General features: G+C 44.5%; 1 protein-coding gene across 5 annotated transcripts in view; it reads right to left on the reverse strand.

Annotated features, from left to right (window-relative positions):
* MGAT5 (alpha-1,6-mannosylglycoprotein 6-beta-N-acetylglucosaminyltransferase) overlaps positions 1–17,775 on the reverse strand; it is a 257,920-nt gene that overhangs the window by 115,855 nt on the left and 124,290 nt on the right. For all 5 annotated transcript variants that reach the window (XR_007768282.1, XR_007768280.1, XR_007768281.1 and 2 more), the window contains exons 4-5: positions 7,058–7,134; positions 4,814–4,903 (exon numbers count right to left, since the gene is read on the reverse strand). Coding sequence is in view for 1 of the 5 variants with exons in the window: in XM_050916018.1 (XP_050771975.1) it covers positions 4,814–4,903; positions 7,058–7,134 (167 nt within the window). In the remaining 4 variants the exon portion in view is untranslated. The remainder of the gene's footprint in view (positions 1–4,813; positions 4,904–7,057; positions 7,135–17,775) is intronic.

A 17,775-nucleotide genomic window follows, 5' to 3' on the forward strand; every position in this document is an offset into this window, starting at 1 on the left:
CTCAAGGGAACAGTTCCAGACTGAGCAGGAAGCAGATGACAGCCTGCAGAAAGCTTGGGCGGTAGCACAGAGCACCCCATGGCCTCTCAGCTCTTCTAACTGATCCTGGTTTGTTGTAGAACAAGGACTTTTATACAAGGAGACTCTTTCTGATGGACACCAGGAAGACTGGCGTCCTCAAAAACAGTTGGTGGTTCCAACTATGTACCGGGGAAAGCTCTTAAGCTTAGCTCATGATCATCCCAGTGGCCATTCTGGGGTGTACAGAACCAAAAACAGGTTAGGGAAGTCCTTCCACTGGGAGGGGATGGGCAAGGACGTTGCCAAGTATGTCTGGTCTTGTGAGGTATGCCAAAGAGTGGGAAAGCCTCGAGACCAGGTCAAAGCCCCTCTCCAGCCACTCCCCATAACTGAGGCCCCATTTCGGCGAGTAGCTGTGGATATTCTGGGTCCTTTCCCAAAAAAGACACCCAGAGGAAAGCAGTATGTACTGACTTCCGTGGACTTTGCTACTTGATGGCTGGAAGCAGTAGCTCTAAGCAACACCAGGGCTAAAACTGTGTGCCAGGCCTTAACAGACATTTTTGCCAGGGTAGGTTGGCCCTCCGACATCCTTACAGATTCAGGAACTAATTTTCTGGCAGGGACCATGAAAGATCTGTGGGAAGCTCATGGGGTGAATCACTTGGTTGCCACCCCTTACCACCATCAAACCAGTGGCCTGGTGGAGAGGTTTAATGGAACTTTGGGGGCCATGATACATAAATTCTTAAATGAACACTCCAATGATTGGGACCTAGTGTTGCAGCAGTTGCTTTTTGCCTACAGGGCTGTACCACATCCAAGTTTAGAGTTTTCACCATTCAAACTTGTTTATGGCCACGAGGTTAAGGGGCCATTACAGTTGGTGAAGGAACAATGGGAGGGGTTTACGCCTTCTCCCAGAACTAACATTCTAGACTTTGTAAGCAACCTACAAAGCACCCTCTGACACTCTTTAGCCCTTGCTAAAGAAAACCTAAAGAATGCTCAGGGAGAGCAAAAGGCCTGGTATGATAAACACACCAGAGAGCGTTCCTTCAAAGTAGGAGACCAGGTTATGGTCTTGAAGGCGCAACAGGCCCATAAAGTGGAAGAGTCATGGGAAGGGCCATTCATTGTCCAAGAGCGCCTGGGAGCTGTTAACTCTCTCATAGCATTTCCCACCTCAACCCTAAAGCGTACCATGTTAATTCTCTCAAGCCCTTTTATTCCAGAGACTTAAAGGTTTGTCAGTTTACATTCCAGGGAGAAGATGATGCTGAGTGGCCTGAAGGTGTCTACTATGACGTAAAAAGTGACAGTGACGTGGAAGAGATGACCCTCTCCACAACCTTGGAACATCTGCAGCGGCAATAGATCAAGAAGCTGTGCACTAACTTCGCCCCATTGTTCTCAGCCACCCCAGGATGGACTGAACGGGCATACCACTCCATTGACACAGGTAATGCTCACCCAATTAGAACCCCACCCTAGCGGGTGTCTCCTCATGCCCAAGTTGCTATAGAACGGGAGATCCAAAACATGCTACAGATGAGTATAATCCGCCCCTCTACCAATGCATGGGCATCTCCAGGGGTTCTAGTTCCCAAACCAGAAGGGGAAATATGCTTTTGCATGGACTACCGTAAGCTAAATGCTGTAACTCGTCCCAACAACTATCCAATGCTAAGCACCGATGAGCTATTGGAGAAATTGGGACGTGCCCAGTTCATCTCTACAATAGACTTAACCAAGGGGTACTGGCAAGTACCGCTAGATGAACCCACCAAAGAAAGGTCAGCCTTCATCACCAATGCAGGGTGTATGAGTTTAATGTGCTTCCTTTCGGGCTGTGAAATTCACCCGCCACCTTCCAAAGACTTGTAGATGGTCTCCTAGCAGGATTGGGAGAATATGCAGTTGCCTACCTCGATGATGTGGCCGTTTTTTCTGATTCATAGGCAGAACACCTGGAAAAAGTCTTTGAGGGCATCAGGCAGGCAGGACTGACTAACTGTTAAGGCTAAAAAGCGTCAAATAGGCCAAAACAGAGTGACTTACCTTGGACACCAGGTGGGGTCAAGGAACAATAAACCCCCTATAGGCCGAGGTGGATGCTATCCAAAAGTGGCCTGTCCCAAAGTCAAAGAAACAGGTCCAATCCTTCTTAGGCTTGGCTGGGTATTACAGGCGATTTGTACCACATTACAGCCAAATCGCTGCCCCACTAACAGACCTGACCAAAAAGACCCAGCCAAATGCAGTTAAGTGGACTAATGAGTGTCAGAAGGCCTTTACTCAGCTTAAGGCGACACTCATGTCTGACCCTGTGCGAAGGGCCAGACTTTGACAAACCATTCCTAGTAACCACAGGTGCATCTGAGCATGGTGTAGGAGCAGTTTTAATGCAGGAAGGACTGGATCAAAACTTCCATCCTGTCGTGTTTCTCAGCAAGAAACTGTCTGAGAGGGAAAGCCATTGGTCAATCAGTGAAAAAGAATGCTATGCCATTGTGTATGCCCTGGAAAAACTACGCCAATATGTTTGGGGAAGGCGTTTCCAGCTACAAACCGACCATGCTGCGCTAAAGTGGCTTCATACTGCCAAGGGAAACAACAAAAAACTGCTTCGATAGAGTTTAGCTCTCCAAGATTTTGATTTTGAAATTCAACACATTTCAGGAGCTTCTAACAAAGTAGCTGATGCACTCTCCCGTGAAAGTTTCCCAGAATCAACTGGTTAAAAATTGTCCTTGAAATGTGAGAAGTCTTGCAGTTTTACATAATTAATTGTATATGTAAAGGTGCATGTGTTGTATTAATCTGTTTATTCTAAAGTTCTAGGAAGAAATCACCGCCAGTGTGGTTCCACACTGTCTGAGATTTGGGGGACATGTCATAAACAAGGGTTAATGTCTCTTTTACCTGTAAAGGGTTAAGAAGCTCAGTGAAACTGGCTGACACCTGACCAGAGGACCAACAGGGGGACAAGATACTTTCAAATCTTGGTGGAGGGAAGTCTATTTTTGTGCTTTTTGTTTGGTTCGTTGTTCGCTCTTGGGGCTAAGAGGGACCAGACATACACCCAGGCTTTCCCAATCTTTCTGAATCAGTCTTTCATGTTTCAAAACTGTAAGTAAAAGCCAGGCAAGGCGGATTAGTCTTATGTTTGTTTTCTCACCTTGTAAATGTGTCTTTTTGCTGGAAGGATTTTTACCTCTGTTTGCTGTAACTTTGAATCTAAGGCTGGGGTGGGTGGGTTCCCTCTAGTCTATATAAATCTGAGTACCCCGTAAAGCATTTTCCATCCTGATTTTACAGAGATAAAGCTTTTAATTAAAGAAAGAAAAGGTAAAAATTCTTTTTAAGAACCTGATTGATTTTTCCTTGTTTAAAATCCAAGGGATTGAGTCTGAACTCACCAGGGATTGGTGGGGGGAAAAGGAGGAGGGATGGTTAATTCCTCCTTGTTTTAAGACCCAAGCAGTTTGGATCTGTGTTCCCCAGGGAAGGTTTTGGGGGAACAGGAAGTGTGTCAGACACTAAATTCTGGCTGGTGGCAGTGTACCAGATTTAAGTTAGTAATTAAGCTTAAAAGGGTTCATGCAGGTCCCCACGTGTTGTACCCTACAGTTCAAAGTGGGGAAAAAACCTTGACACCATCATTGGAGTTTTTTAAGAATAGGTTGGAAAAACACTTGTCAGGGATGTTCAAGGTATACATGTCCTGCCTCAGAAGATGTAGTTGACCTCTTGAGATCCCTTCCAGCTCTATATTTCTCTCAGCAGATCTGAAAGCTCTTTACAAGAATTAATGATTGAGGCTCACAAACACGTTTTGAGTAGGCAGCTCATTTTATAGATAGGGAATGCGAGATGGAGAGAGATCATGTGACTTGCCCAAGGTCACACAAGAAGTCAGCGACAGAGCTGGAAATGGAACTGTGCCTGCCACACAGTGTTTTAGCCAACAAATTATACCTGCCTTCCAGAAGTGAAACAAGGAGTGGTAACAACATGGGAGGAAGAAACAAGCTGGAGACAAAAGTCATAGAAGACAAAGCCATATGTTCAATGCAAAAATAAACCAAAAAACTAAAACAAAACAAAACTTCACAAGAGAAAAACCCAAGAACTTAAGAAACCTTGGCTTACAAGTTAAAGGAGATTCCTAACTCCTGTAATGCAGTATATAGGAGGAGAGAACAACTGAATTCCATAAGGAGAAAACCACTGAAAGCATTTCATTCATTAATCTTAATCTGTTAATTTCTGGAAATTTTAGCCTTTTTACCACATCACTGTCTGGAATTATTAGAGAGCTGTTACTAATAATTTGGCAGATTTAATAGAGAACAATGACATTAATCAAATTCAGAAACTATGGAAGGCCAAAGACTTGATAGAGTCTTTTGACTACACTAGAGAATTTTAGTGCAAACTGAATTTGAGGTGGTGCTGGGCGCTGGCTCTCTCCAGGTGTTGCTTCTGGTACACCTTCCACTAACTCACTTGGGCTCCATGAGACCAATAAGATGAGACCTGAGATGAATTTTCAGGACCTCCAGCAAAAACAGTACAATTCTCTAAGGCAGACATACCTAGGGAGCTCTAAATAATAGCAACACCCTTGAGAAATCATTTTAGTTTCTCTCTACGTCCTCACAGAACTCCGTTCAAGCTTTGTTCTTCTTTTCCCACATGAATTGTACAAGTTATTATCCATAAATACTGAGACATTTTAGTGCTCCCTTATGGTAGGTGTTATGCACTTCAAGGCAGACTTACTGACCTCACTGAGGTAAATAAAAAAGGAGCATGTCGACCCATCCACACCGTAACTTGCATAACATGGATCCGATCGCCACATATCTTTCATCCACTGAAACAAAACAAAAATAGCCAGTCTGTTAGGTTTAAGGCTTGTGTGTAACCGTTAACTTTAAAAAGCCACATTTTCATCAGAACTCAATTTGGGAAGGGGAAGAGCTATGTCAAGAGATGAAACAGACTAAAATCAGTAGTGACAGAAGCTGTGGAAACTGTACCACAGACTATAAGAAATGAGTTGATTATCTCTTTTAAGCCACTAATGCTAGGTCACATATGCGGTCACCATGGATGACTATATTAAGCACTAACTGGCAGCCATATAAGAACAGACTTCAAAGACTGAATGGTGACTTGCATACTCTCTCCAGACCAATACTGAGGCATGTTGGTGGCATGGCGCTGCTTACATTGCCTCTGGACATGTTGCACTTGTTCTGTGTTCAAACAGATCACTTCAGGCACCAGTGCTGTCAGTCTGGCATCTTTACACAAGCAAAGAATTCATTTAAAAAAAAAAAATCTTTTAATGAAGAACTACCTAGAATTAGTTGTCCTGGTAAAGTCATCAGAAAAAGTAACCAAAAATAAATTGCTCTTCAGGATTATAAATTAGCAATTTAGCATTCAAATGCCATAAATTACTTAGCAGTTTTGCAACCAGTTCATCTACGTTGTTCAAAACTGAAGTCATTGAATTCATATAGGCCAGGGAGAGTTTCATTTTTTTTAAAAGTGAATTCACAATAAATATCAATATTTATTTCCAAGTACTCTTTTTGATTTAGTAGAAAATTTTAAAATACCCCTTAAATTCCAAGTATATAATCAAAATATATATCACATCTGAAACAGTTTCAGAAACAAATTTTAACATTTCAGACTCATTCATTTTTATGAATTAAGCAAGAGGAATTTACATTTTTTAACTCACTAATCAGTTTCATTGGCCCTTCAAGTTATTTATTTTTTTTAATGAAAAAAATTCTACCAGAAAACTGGTATTACTGAAAATTTTCAATGTTTTTGGGTTGAGTAAGAAATTGACATTTTTCAGTATCTGCTAATTGAAATATATATACAGCCAGCCAACAACAAGGTAGGCACTTCAGAGATAGGGCAAGGACTTCAGCCCAATGGGTTTACCATCTATGGTTCTGGTTGTGCAAACAGTTCAATGATATTATTCACGTGTATATGATTATTCACATATCTAAACTTGTGTAGGACTGAGGCCTAAATATTTCTGAATTTCATCTGATATGTAGTCAAACTATTAAGGGACAGAATACTAAGATACACAGCAAGCCTCCCAAATACTCCGGGACTCTATGTGGTGTTTTATCCCATGCCTTAACAAGGGACATCATCCATTTTCTTCCAGCAGTAATACTACAATGGCTTCATGTAAGGCAGTGGTCTCCAAAGTGGGGTGCATGCATCCCAGGGGGTGCGCAAGAGGCTCCTTCGGGGTGCGCAGCAGGAGGAGCGCTGCCAGAACAGCACCATTCTCCCCCTCTCCCCCTCCCGGCAGTCCAGCCAGGAGCCCGAGCGCTCCCCCTCTCCCCCTCCCAGCAGTCCGGCCGGGAGTCCGAGCAGCTCCCCCCCCCGCCCCCCGGCAGTTCGGCTGGGAGTCTGAGCACTCCTTCCCCCCCCCCCCCCCGCAGTTCAGCTGGGAGTCTGAGCACTCCCCTTCTCCCCCTCCTGGCAGTCCGGCCAGGAGTCCGAGCCAGCGGCTCCCCCTTCCCGCCTTTCCGCCCCGGCAGTTCGGCCAGGAGTCCAAGTGGCTCCCCCTCCCACCCCCGCAGTTCGGCCGGGAGTCCGAGAGCTCCCCCCGCCCCCCGGCAGTTCGGCTGGGAGTCCGTTTCCCCACCACCAGCCCGGCAGTTCGTCCGGGAGTCCTTTTTTTCCCCCCTCCCTTCCCTCGGCAGTTCAGCCGGGAGTCCAAGCGGTGCCCATTTTTTTTTTTTTTGCGCTTCGACAGTTCAGCCCGGAACAAGGGGCGTGTGCTTAAAAAAGTTTGGAGACCACTGATGTAAGAAGTGCCATAATGGCATGTAATCTGTACTTGTCTTCAGTGAATTCTGCTTTTATCTCAATTGCTTATATCTATAAATCTACAACTGTTTCAGCAATGGCCTCTTTCAACAGACAAGATTTTAAAAACATAACATGTACACAAAGTTTAACAGAAGACCACAATTACCTTTATTTTGCCCTCGCAGTGAGGGAAGCCATCCATAGGAGGCAATTCACACTGTTCCTGGGCTCCATTAATGAGATCTGAAGAGAAAAAAAACAACAGAACATAACTGTAATATTCATTTACACTTTTGACAGACATACTAAATCCATCCCTTTGAACTTCTGAACCACCATCCAAATTCACTAAAGAAAGGTTTCAGAGTGGTAGCCGTGTTAGTTTGTATCAGCAAAAACAACAAGGAGTCCTTGTGGCACCTTAGAGACTAAAATTTATTTGGGCATAAGCTTTCGTGGGCTAAAACCCACTTCATCAAATGCATGGAGTGAAAAAAACAGCAAGCAGAATATTATAGCACATGAAAAGATGGGAGTTGCCATCTTTTATATATGCTGCTTACTGTTTTTTTCACTCCATGCATTTCATGAAGTGGGTTCTAGCCCAAGAAAGCTTATGCCCAAATAAATTTGCTAGTCTCTAAAGTGCCACAAGGACTCGTTGTTTTCACTAAAGAAAGAATATTGTAGTCTCTGTGGCAGCAGTAAATGGATAAACTGCAAGTTTTGGTGTCAATAGCAATAATGTTGAAGCATAAAGTAATTTTTAAAACTCCTGTTTAATTTTAAACTAAGTAAGCACCTTTCAAAATAATATTTGGACAAGAGCATGAGTCTGATCTGGAAGCCCTTACACATGCAAGTAGTCTCACTGAAATCCATAGGTACGATTGCCTCCAACACCAGTGACAAAAATATCTCCATTGAGCGCAGTGGAGTTATGCTGGTAGTAAGAGGACAATTAGGCCTAACAGGACTTCTTGCATAGTTAAAGGGAATCAGCCCCTATGCTTGAACAGTGGTGAGGACACTGCTGGAGCTCAATAAATAGTAGTAATGAACAGCAGAAACTTTAGTGTGGAATTAAATTGTTTTTCAGGTTACAATAGTGGAGAAAAAAATAAAAATGTAATTCTTACAAGATGGTACTTGGCAGTCAAAAGTATGAAGTCAAAAGAGTACCATTAAGGCAACTTTGGAGCTGCGTACACAGTGTGGCGGGGGGAGAGGAGAAAAGGAGAAAGGAAGGGGACAGCGGCAGGGCTGATACAGCCAGCTTGGGGGCAGGGGAGAAGGCCTGGGACTTGTTCTGACACTCACTGTCCTTTCCCAGCCACTTGTTCCTGTCTCTGAGCAAACAAGGAGAGCAGGAAAAGAGGAGCAGCTCTGGCTGCCTGCTCAGCTGTTGCCCCAGTACTGTACACTGTAGCTGCCAGAAGACACATGCCTGCAGTCTTCTCCCAGCTCAGCCAGATGTGACATGATGTTGGACGCATGATATGGCTGCCAAATGTATGAGTGTCACTTAGATATGTGCCACATGGCAGCCCTGTCAATGCTCACACAAAGTACTCAAATACCTTTCAGACATAGCAGTGGTTTCCAACAGTAGCTATGATCAGAATAAGAATCTTATAGCTCCCTTCCAACAAACTTCCATTATCATCTCATTCATATCACATCGTTGGGGGGGGGGGGGGGGGGGGGGGGGGGTAATGGATCAGCATTCATGTCGCACACCCTATCAGTACCCGGGCCAGGGAAGCTAATGATCCAACCGGTGGACCAAATTCGCTGATGACTTGTGGCCACATGAGGCACATTGTGCATAAGCTATGACGAAGACTCCCAACAGAAAGTATGTTCACATGATAATAAAAGCCAACAGAAGTATTCAAACTACAAAGCCACGTACAACCACACACAGCTATATGTAAAAAATTAGTCATGTTTTTGTAATATGTCCTTCAGTCCTCCCTACACTTCCTGTTTTGTCTGTCATTTGCATTGTATTGACCTGTCTTTTAATGGCTGTTTTCTGAAGCACATAACATCTATAAATAAATACATACATGCAGTTGTATGTACTTCTTTAGTACCTTTTATCTCAAAGCACTGTACACAAATAGAGGTGGCTTAACTAGTCACCTGTGCGGAGGAACACAGCAACTACAGAGCAGGGAACAGCAATATTACCCAGCAGTTTGAGACAGAAGACTAAGAAATAGTCTCTCTTATCTGAGGTGAGGTCCACAGATCCATGATGTTACTGAATCTCTGCTATATACAACCTAAGAGGCAGACCAGAGCCGCCAATCAATAGCAGAGGAAGGGCGGCTCCACCTTTGAAAAGCTCACCACTTGAGATATTTGCACAGTAAAGCAAGTCCACTGTGTATCGGCAACGAATCTTAAACTAGGCATTAAGAGTAAATAGTAGCAATCCTTCTGCAGAACAAGGAATTAAATGAAAAACACATTGAGTACCAATCCGTAATCCAGTTTTTTTTCACAAATTAACAAGTCATTAGGGTGGGTTGGATCTGTAGGCTTCATTACTCCAAGAAGGGAAACTTCCAGGTAAAGCAAGTATAAATTTTCCTAATTCAATTGAGCTTGTTGTGGGACTTTAGGTAGGTTCAATATAATAACCCAAGTTAAATTTTATCTAGGATACAGTGGCTAATACATTTCCTCCTTCCAAAAACTGCCACAAGATATTTAAGGATTACGAGCAAAATACGGATTTCATATAATCAGATAGGCATCACCTCCTATAGCATGATATATTATTGCACCAACCTGTTTAACTTTTGACTCAAAAGGATGAGTGCTACTATCTCATATACTCAGGATGCTTTTCCTTTGTAACCAAGAGGTCCCAATTTTGAAAGAGATTGTTTAAGAAAAACAGCTTTTTACAAGTCATTTTCCATTCAGGCCCATGAGCATGTAATTTAGTGATGGAAAAATCTATGTGAGAATAATGGATCATCTGAGAAGTTCTCATTGAAGTAGTTGACAAATTATGTTTTGAGAGAGATGTACTGAACTTGGCTAAACAGGTAGCACTAATTAGCTTTTAAATTTTCTAAAACTACAGTTAAAATGTTAACCATTCATTCCAACATAGCAAAAGTCAAAACCTGATTGATTTAGCATTAGATAAATAATAGAGCACAGTTTCTCTATATTTTTATAATACTGGAAAAAGAACAGGAGTACTTGTGGCATAAGCATAAGCTTTCGTGGGCTATAGCCCACATCTTCGGATGCTGTAGCCCACGAAAGCTTATGCTCAAATAAATTTGTTAGTCTCTAAGGTGCCACAAGTACTCCTGTTCTTTTTTGCGGATACAGACTAACCCGGCTGCTACTCTGAAACCTATAATACTGGACTGTGTTTTTAAGAGTTACACTCCGCCCCTTTCAAATCTTGACACACTCATATATGAGTAGATTGCAACTGGAAGTTATGATGAGTACAATATCAAAAGTGGAATGCTTTCTGGAAAAGTATTTTTCTGTGGTCAGGAAGGTTGTATTTCTTTTAGAGGTACATTTCCATCTAGAATTTCAGTACTGTTACTCACTGAATAGATGTGCTCATCCAATATGCTTCTGTAGGAGACAACTTATACTGCGAAGCTCAAACATTCAAAATTCATGAGCCATGCCCTCACAAAATCATGAGATTTTAAAAAGGAACTTGAGTTCTTTCTGTTCGTATGCTGGTGTCACACCTTTAGTATTCACATTTTTTAAGCATTTCTCTGCCACCATGAGGGCTAGAAACTTTTTTTTTAAATGAAATATGGGATTCGCTTGTAATCACACGAATCCAGCATCTCAGTCTTTAAGAAATGCATCATATACTGTGCTCTAATTTTATCTCTGCCAAGACTGAGCAGTGCACCAGCTGAAATAGTCCACACTGAAATGTGAACTTCTGCAGAACTTTTCAGCATATTTGGAGTTGTATGTAGTACTCTCAGGGTTATAGATGGTGAGTCTTCTGGTGATCATGATTTGTTTCTTGCATTTGCTCAGGAAGCAGATGTCTTAAGTTTGGTTTCCTTTTCTTCATGTTGTAGAGTTTCCACACAACATTGAAAAGGTGCAAACATGCATAGACTGTATAGTGAGGCAGATCATTACCAGGATGTGCACACAGATCTGTCTGAATTTCACACTTTCACTAGCATATCTCATGACATTTCTTTTGTGATACTGATGTCTGCTGCCTTCCCACTAGCAAGGACTTATAACAGGGGTCGGCAACCTTTTAGAAGTGGTGTGCTGAGTCATCATTTATTCACTCTCATTTAAGGTTTCGCATGCCAGTAATATATTTTAACATTTTAATAAGGTCTCTTTCTATAACTCTATAATATATAACTAAACTATTGTTGTATGTAAAGTAAATAAGGTTTTTAAAATGTTTAAGAAGCTTCATTTAAAATTAAATTAAAATGCAGAGCCCACCCCAGATCGGTGGCCAGGACCCAGGCAGTGTGAGTGACACTGAAAATCAACTCGCATGCCGCCTTCGGCATCCGTGCCAGAGGTTGCCTACCCCTGACTTATAAGAAAGGTGTATGAGCATTTGCAGGAATTCAGATTTTAAAGACTTAGAGTCTGATCCTACCAGGTACTGTGTGCCTTCAACTCCTGCAGGATTTTTTTTAAAAAATTGAGAATATTTAATATTGCACAGCATTATGCAGTTAAAGGAGTTATAACTAGTTTAAGTTTAAAACTTCACAGTTTTAGATGGTCAGGATTAAGATGGAAAATGGTCTAGTCATTCAACATATATATTTTTACAATAAACACTTCTGTTTTTAGCAACCAATGAGAAATTCTAAACAAAAGTGAATGAGTGGGAGCCTCAGAGTGGCAGGACATGACTTTAGCAGTGGTGGCTTTTTTTGACAGAAGAAAAAGGCAAGAGGCAGAAATGCAGGAGAGGAGACTTCTACATACTGTAGGTATCCGTTTTCCTTGTCTTTCTCAAGTCCTTGAACTTGTGCTACTGAAGCAAGAAAAGACAGTTACCTTTCCTGTAACTGGTGTTTTTCAAGATGTGTTGCTGATGTCTATGCCACAATAGGTGTGCGTGCTCATCACGTGCACTGGGGAGGGAAGTTTTTCCCCTAGCAGCGCCCGTAGGGGACTGCCCTAGTGACCCTTGGAGTGGTACCTCATTGGCGCGGTTCATGGGGCGCTGTGTGCTCCCCCCACCCTCAGTTCCTTCTTGCAGACAACTCTGACAGAGAGAAAGGAGGGCGGGATGTGGAATAGACATGAGCAACACATCTCAAAGAACACCATTTACGGAAAAGGTAACTGTCTTTTATTCTTCGAGTGATTGCTCATGTGCATTCCACAATAGGCGATTCCAAGCTATATCTGCTGGAGGTGGGAAGGCGTTCACAAACTCTCAGGACGGAGAACGGCTCTGCTGAACCCAGCATCCTCCCTGGTCTGAGAAACAATCGCATAATGCGAGGTGAACGTGTGAACTGAAGACCACACGGCATCCCTACAAATGTCCGGAATGGGGACGTGGGCCAAAAAGGCAGCCAAGAAGGCCTGCACCCTAGTTGAGCGTGCCTTCACAATTGGCGGCGGAGGGTTTCCCGCCAGGTCATAACAGGTACGGGATGCATGAGGTGATACAGTTGGAGAACCACTGAGTGGAGATCGGCCGACGTTTCATGTGCTCGGCCGAGGCGACGAACAGTTGCGATGACTTTCTGAACAGCTTAGTCCACTCCAGTTAAAAAGCCAGAGCCCGTCTCACATCCAGCATGTGGAGGCAGCGCTCCTCACTGGACGCATGGGGTTTGGGACAGAGGACTGGCAGAAAAATGTCCTGACCCATGTGATAGGCGGAGACCACCTGCAGGAAGAACAAGGGGTGTTGGCAGAGCTGGACCTTATCCTTATGAAACACCGTGTATGGGGGCTCAGAGGTCAGGGCCCTGAGTTCTGAGACCCACCAAGCCGACATGATTGCAACCAGGAAGGCTACCTTCCACGAGAGCTGTGACCAGGAGCACGTGGCTAGCGGCTCAAACGTGGGCCTCGTGAGACAAGCCAACACCAGGTTTAGGTCCCACTGCGGGACTGGGGACCTAACATACGGGAAGAAATGATCCAACCCCTAAGGAATTGGCCAGTCATAGCATAGAAGAATATCGTGTGGCCCTGCACCGGCAGATGGAAGGCTGATATGGTCGCCAGGTGCACCCTGACTGACCAGGGCGCTAGGCCTTGGCTCTAAGGTGAAGGAGGTAGTCCAGAAGAAGCTGGATCGGGGCTGCCACTGGGGAAACGTCCCGCTCGTCCACTCATCTGGAAAACTGAGACCACTTTGCCAAGTAGACTCGGCATGCGGAGGGCTGCCTGCTTTCTAGAAGAATGCGCTGAACCCCTTCTGAGCACGTCCTTTCCTCCCTACCTAACCATTGAGCAGCCACGCCATGAAGTAGAGTGCCGTTAGGCTGGGGTGGAGGAGGCAGCCCTGGGAGAGCAGGTCTGGGCAGGATGGCAACGGTCACGGCGCAGCAACCACCAGGCCCATAGGGTCCCGTACCAATGCTGCCTGGGCCACCCCAGGGTAATGAGAAGGACCCGGGCCTTGTCCGTCTATCTTTTCTAGAACCTTGCCAATCAGCGGAAATGGGGGAAAGGAATAGAGAAACTGGCTTGAGCAGGACAGGAGGAAGGCATCGGAGATAGTGCCCCCCCAGCCTGCCCCTGGAGCAGAACCAGGGACAGCGACGGTTCTACCGGGTTGCAAACAGGTCCACCTGAGGAGTTCCTCACACTTGGAAAAGTCTGCACCACCTCTGGGTGGAGAGACCACTCGTGCTGAGAGAAGTCCCTGCTCAAGCGAGATCCACCTGCACGTTCCAGGCGCCCAGCAGATGGAAGGCCTGTAGACAGATGTCATGGGCTATACAAAAGTCCCACAGCCTGAGGGCTTCGCAGCAGAGGGCAGAGGATTGGGCCTCGCCTTGCCTGTTGATGTAGAACATCGAGGCCATGTTGTCTGTGAGGATCCTGGCCACCCGGCCCTCCAGATGCAAGCGGAAGGCCATGCACACCAGCTGTACCGCCCTGAGCTCCTTGACGTTTATGTGGAGGGTCAGATCCCGAGCCGATCACAGACCTTGGGTCTGAATGTTCCCCACATGGGCCCCCCATCCCAGGTCCGATGCATCAGACACCAGTTCCAGCAATGGAGCTCCGCCCCTGAACAGGATCCCTTTGAGTATGTTTCTCAGGGAGGACCACCACTGTAGGGAGGTGATCACTGGCTCAGGCACCATGAGGACTTTGTCCATCCTGTCCCCTGGCCTGGAAGAACTCCGAGACCAAACAGACCTGGAGGGGCCTCATCCTGAGTCCGGCTGTTGTCACCAGAAACCTTGTGACTGTGTTGAACCACCCCTTCAGGGTCTTGAACCTGTTCGATGGGAAGGAGGCTCTGACCGATGAGGCATCCAGGACTGCCCCAATAAATTCTATGCGTTGTATTGGGATGAACATGGATTTGGTGGTGTTTACCAACAGGCCCAAAGTGGTGCATGTGGACAGAAGGAGTGCCACCTGATCCTGCACCTGTGACTGGGAGCTGCCCTTGACCAACCAGTCATCCATTTAGGGGAAGATCTGGACCCCCCGGCACCTGAGGTAGGCCGCCATCACCGACATACAGTTCGTGAATACCCTGGAGGCAGTGGACAGGTCAGACGGGAGGACCATAAATTGTCAGTGTTCCTGCCCCACCATGAAATGGAGGAAGCGTCTGTGCCCCTTTAAAATATGAATGCGAAAGTACGCATCCTGCAGACTGAGGGCGGCATACCAGTCCCCAAGATCCAGGGAGGGGATGATGCAGGCCAAGGAGACTATGCAGAACTTGAGATTCACCATGTACTGGTTCAGGCCTCGTAGGTGCAAGATGGGCTTGAGCCCCCGTTTGGCCTTTGGGATAAGGAAATAGTGGGAGTAGTACTCCTTGCCTTTGAACTCCCCCAGTACCGCTTTCACCACTCCTAGGCCCAGGAGCTGCCCCACCTCCTGCTCGAGCAGAGCCTCATGCAAGGACTCCCTCAGGAGGGATGGGAGGAAGTAAACTGGAGGGTGTAGCCCCAGGAGATGGTGTTGAGGACTCATCAGTCCAAGGTCAGCCCCAACCACTCTGGGAGGAAAGCACACAACCGACTGGAGAAGCGAAGCTCTACTGAGGGTGGATCCCTGATAAGAACTGGCAGGCTGCCCCTAGGCATCCCGTCAAAACTGCCTTTTCCCCACTTGCTTGCCCTTGGAGGACCCAGGCTGGGGGGCAGGCCGAGACTGCCTCTGTGGGCGCCTCTTATAGTCCCACGACTTCTTATAAGTGGTCTCCTATTTTGAATGGGTGGTTAAACTAAACTAATTAACTAACTACAGGTACCACATGCTACACGAACAAGCAGTTTTGGGGATGAGCTACAGCAAAGTTTGAGCAAAGCAGTTCTGAAGCACCTTCACTGGTGGCAAGAAGGAACTGAGGGTGGGGGAAGCGCACAGCGCCCCTTATACCATGCGATGGAGGCACCACTCCAGGGGTCACTAGGGAGCTCCCCTACAGGTACTGCTAGGGGAAAAACTTCCGGCACTAGTGCACGTAGCAAGCACGCACACCTATTGTGGAATACACATGAGCAATCACTCGAAGAAGAACAGCAGGTATATAAATATCCTACAAAGATAAACACTGAAGATTACCACCACTCAATTCTTTTGAAGACTGGAAGCCGTTTTAAATGGACATTCATGCAATATTCCAGGGTACCTCTGGGAAAGTACATGAAAAGCAAAGAAATGATGCACTATTTTTAAACTGCCATGACAAAATGATGTCAGCATCTATTCTGCAGAGCTCCAATTCATATTTTTGGCTGCTATAACCACAAGCAGAATTAAAGCAAAGAAGTAGACAAGCAGTGAAAATTTGTTATTAGAGAATGAAAGAAATGCTAACCTAGGGCAACAGCACTGATGGTAATCGCATCTCCAGTCCCTTTCCTCTGCTCTTCCTTTTTCTGCAGGCATCTTATCTGAACTGTTTGTACATCCTTAGATTTTATTTATATTTTACATCTCTCTCTCGCTCTCTCAGTAGGAATTCCAACTGACTGCACTGGCCTACTGGCAAGGGCGGAAGAGACAACCTGAAGGTTGTTCTAATGCCAAAATCAGCAAACATTTGGGAGTTATTGCTTAAACAGTCTTTTTTTTGGTCTTCATGAACTCTATGTACTGTTTCTGCATCCCTTGCAACAACAAAATGCCAAGATAGCTTAGCTCTAAATTTAAACTATAGGAATTAATATCTTAACACTAGGGGGAAAATAAACAAAGAGAAAAAGTCTGCATATAGCAACAGAAAATACTAGAGCAATGACAGGGTCTCCCATGTGAAAGATTGAAAGAACAGTATTTTTTAGTTAGAACAGTACAAGAAAAATAAATGGTGTACATAAAGAGCCATTTAGGTGCTCCTTCTTTGGTCTTAATCATAATACAAAACAAGAGGATAGGATAACGCACACACCCCTTATTGGCTAGGTGAAAAACAGTAAGAATTACTCATCTTCCTGTTTCTGAGCATAAATTAATCACCTGCTGAGGTCAAGGAAGAAATACAAACATCTAGTCATGTAAAATTGTCACAGTCAAAGGGCAGATACTTCTGCGATGTTACATCATTGAAGGGGTATCGTGAAGCCATATAATAAAGGTCAGGTAGCGCAGAGGAGGTCTGTTTCCATCTGTCACTTTTTGTAGATGTCACAGCATGGCAGCAGACCAATTGTGGCACTTGTTAAAAGCTGTCCACGATGAAGACCCCAACTAGCTGACAGGATGCCCCAGAACCATCCAGTGGGTGTGGCCTCAGCTCTTGCTCCACAGTAACATGCCCACTGCAAGGGCTTGTGTGTTTCATACACAATGCACAATGATTTAAAAGAAAATTATCAGCCTTAAAAATGTGTCATGTGAACATTTTTTATTTGCTATTAGAAACACCTACAACCACCAACTGGGTTTACAGAAAAAAATATGTCTGCTTTTCCCCCAGTACTTTTGTGCATCTGACATCTTTATACCATTCTGTGTTATGTTTCATTACTGTTTCCCTGTCCACGGTCAGGTTCCCTTTTTGTGTGTGTGGACCTGTCACACAGTCACTGAGGGAAAGAAAACACCACAGACATTGTCAAGGGAACAGGATAGTAGCTGACCTACACTTTATAAAAATGGAGTGGATTTCAAGTTTATCATGTGTTCATTACCACACTAACCAGTATGGTTCACTGTAATATATTGGCTGTGTACAGTGGGTGCATTTAAGAAGTTCATTCCAGATTTGGAGATATTACTATTTTAGAGATACTCCTTATCCTTAAAATGGGAATATGGGCAGAAATGGGTGATATCTGTAAGTGTAGAAAGAACTTGTTAAATGCAGCCGTTGCAGAGTTATGAGAAAGATCCAACTTGAATGGAAGTAAATGCAAGGTTAAAATGAAGATTAACACTAACTGAGCATGTGTCACATTTGAGACCATGATCTACGTTAGCCTATGCCCTACAGCACGTAATCAAAATGGCATTCACCGAAGAGAGTTTAAACCTTAACTCTGAATATTCATGCATTTCATGGTTTAAATCAAGTTATCTTCATTTTCATAGTTTAACTTCCTTAAAGATTTACAACAGTTTTTTTTTTTCTTTTTGAGTGCCAGGTGCAGAGGAAGTGACTTTCACTCAAAATTAGATGTCATAAGTGGTCATGCAATAAAGAAAAGAAAAAACCACAAA

This window comes from Gopherus flavomarginatus, chromosome 10 (assembly GCF_025201925.1).
Source record: "Gopherus flavomarginatus isolate rGopFla2 chromosome 10, rGopFla2.mat.asm, whole genome shotgun sequence".
Classification (NCBI taxonomy): Eukaryota; Metazoa; Chordata; order Testudines; family Testudinidae; genus Gopherus; species Gopherus flavomarginatus.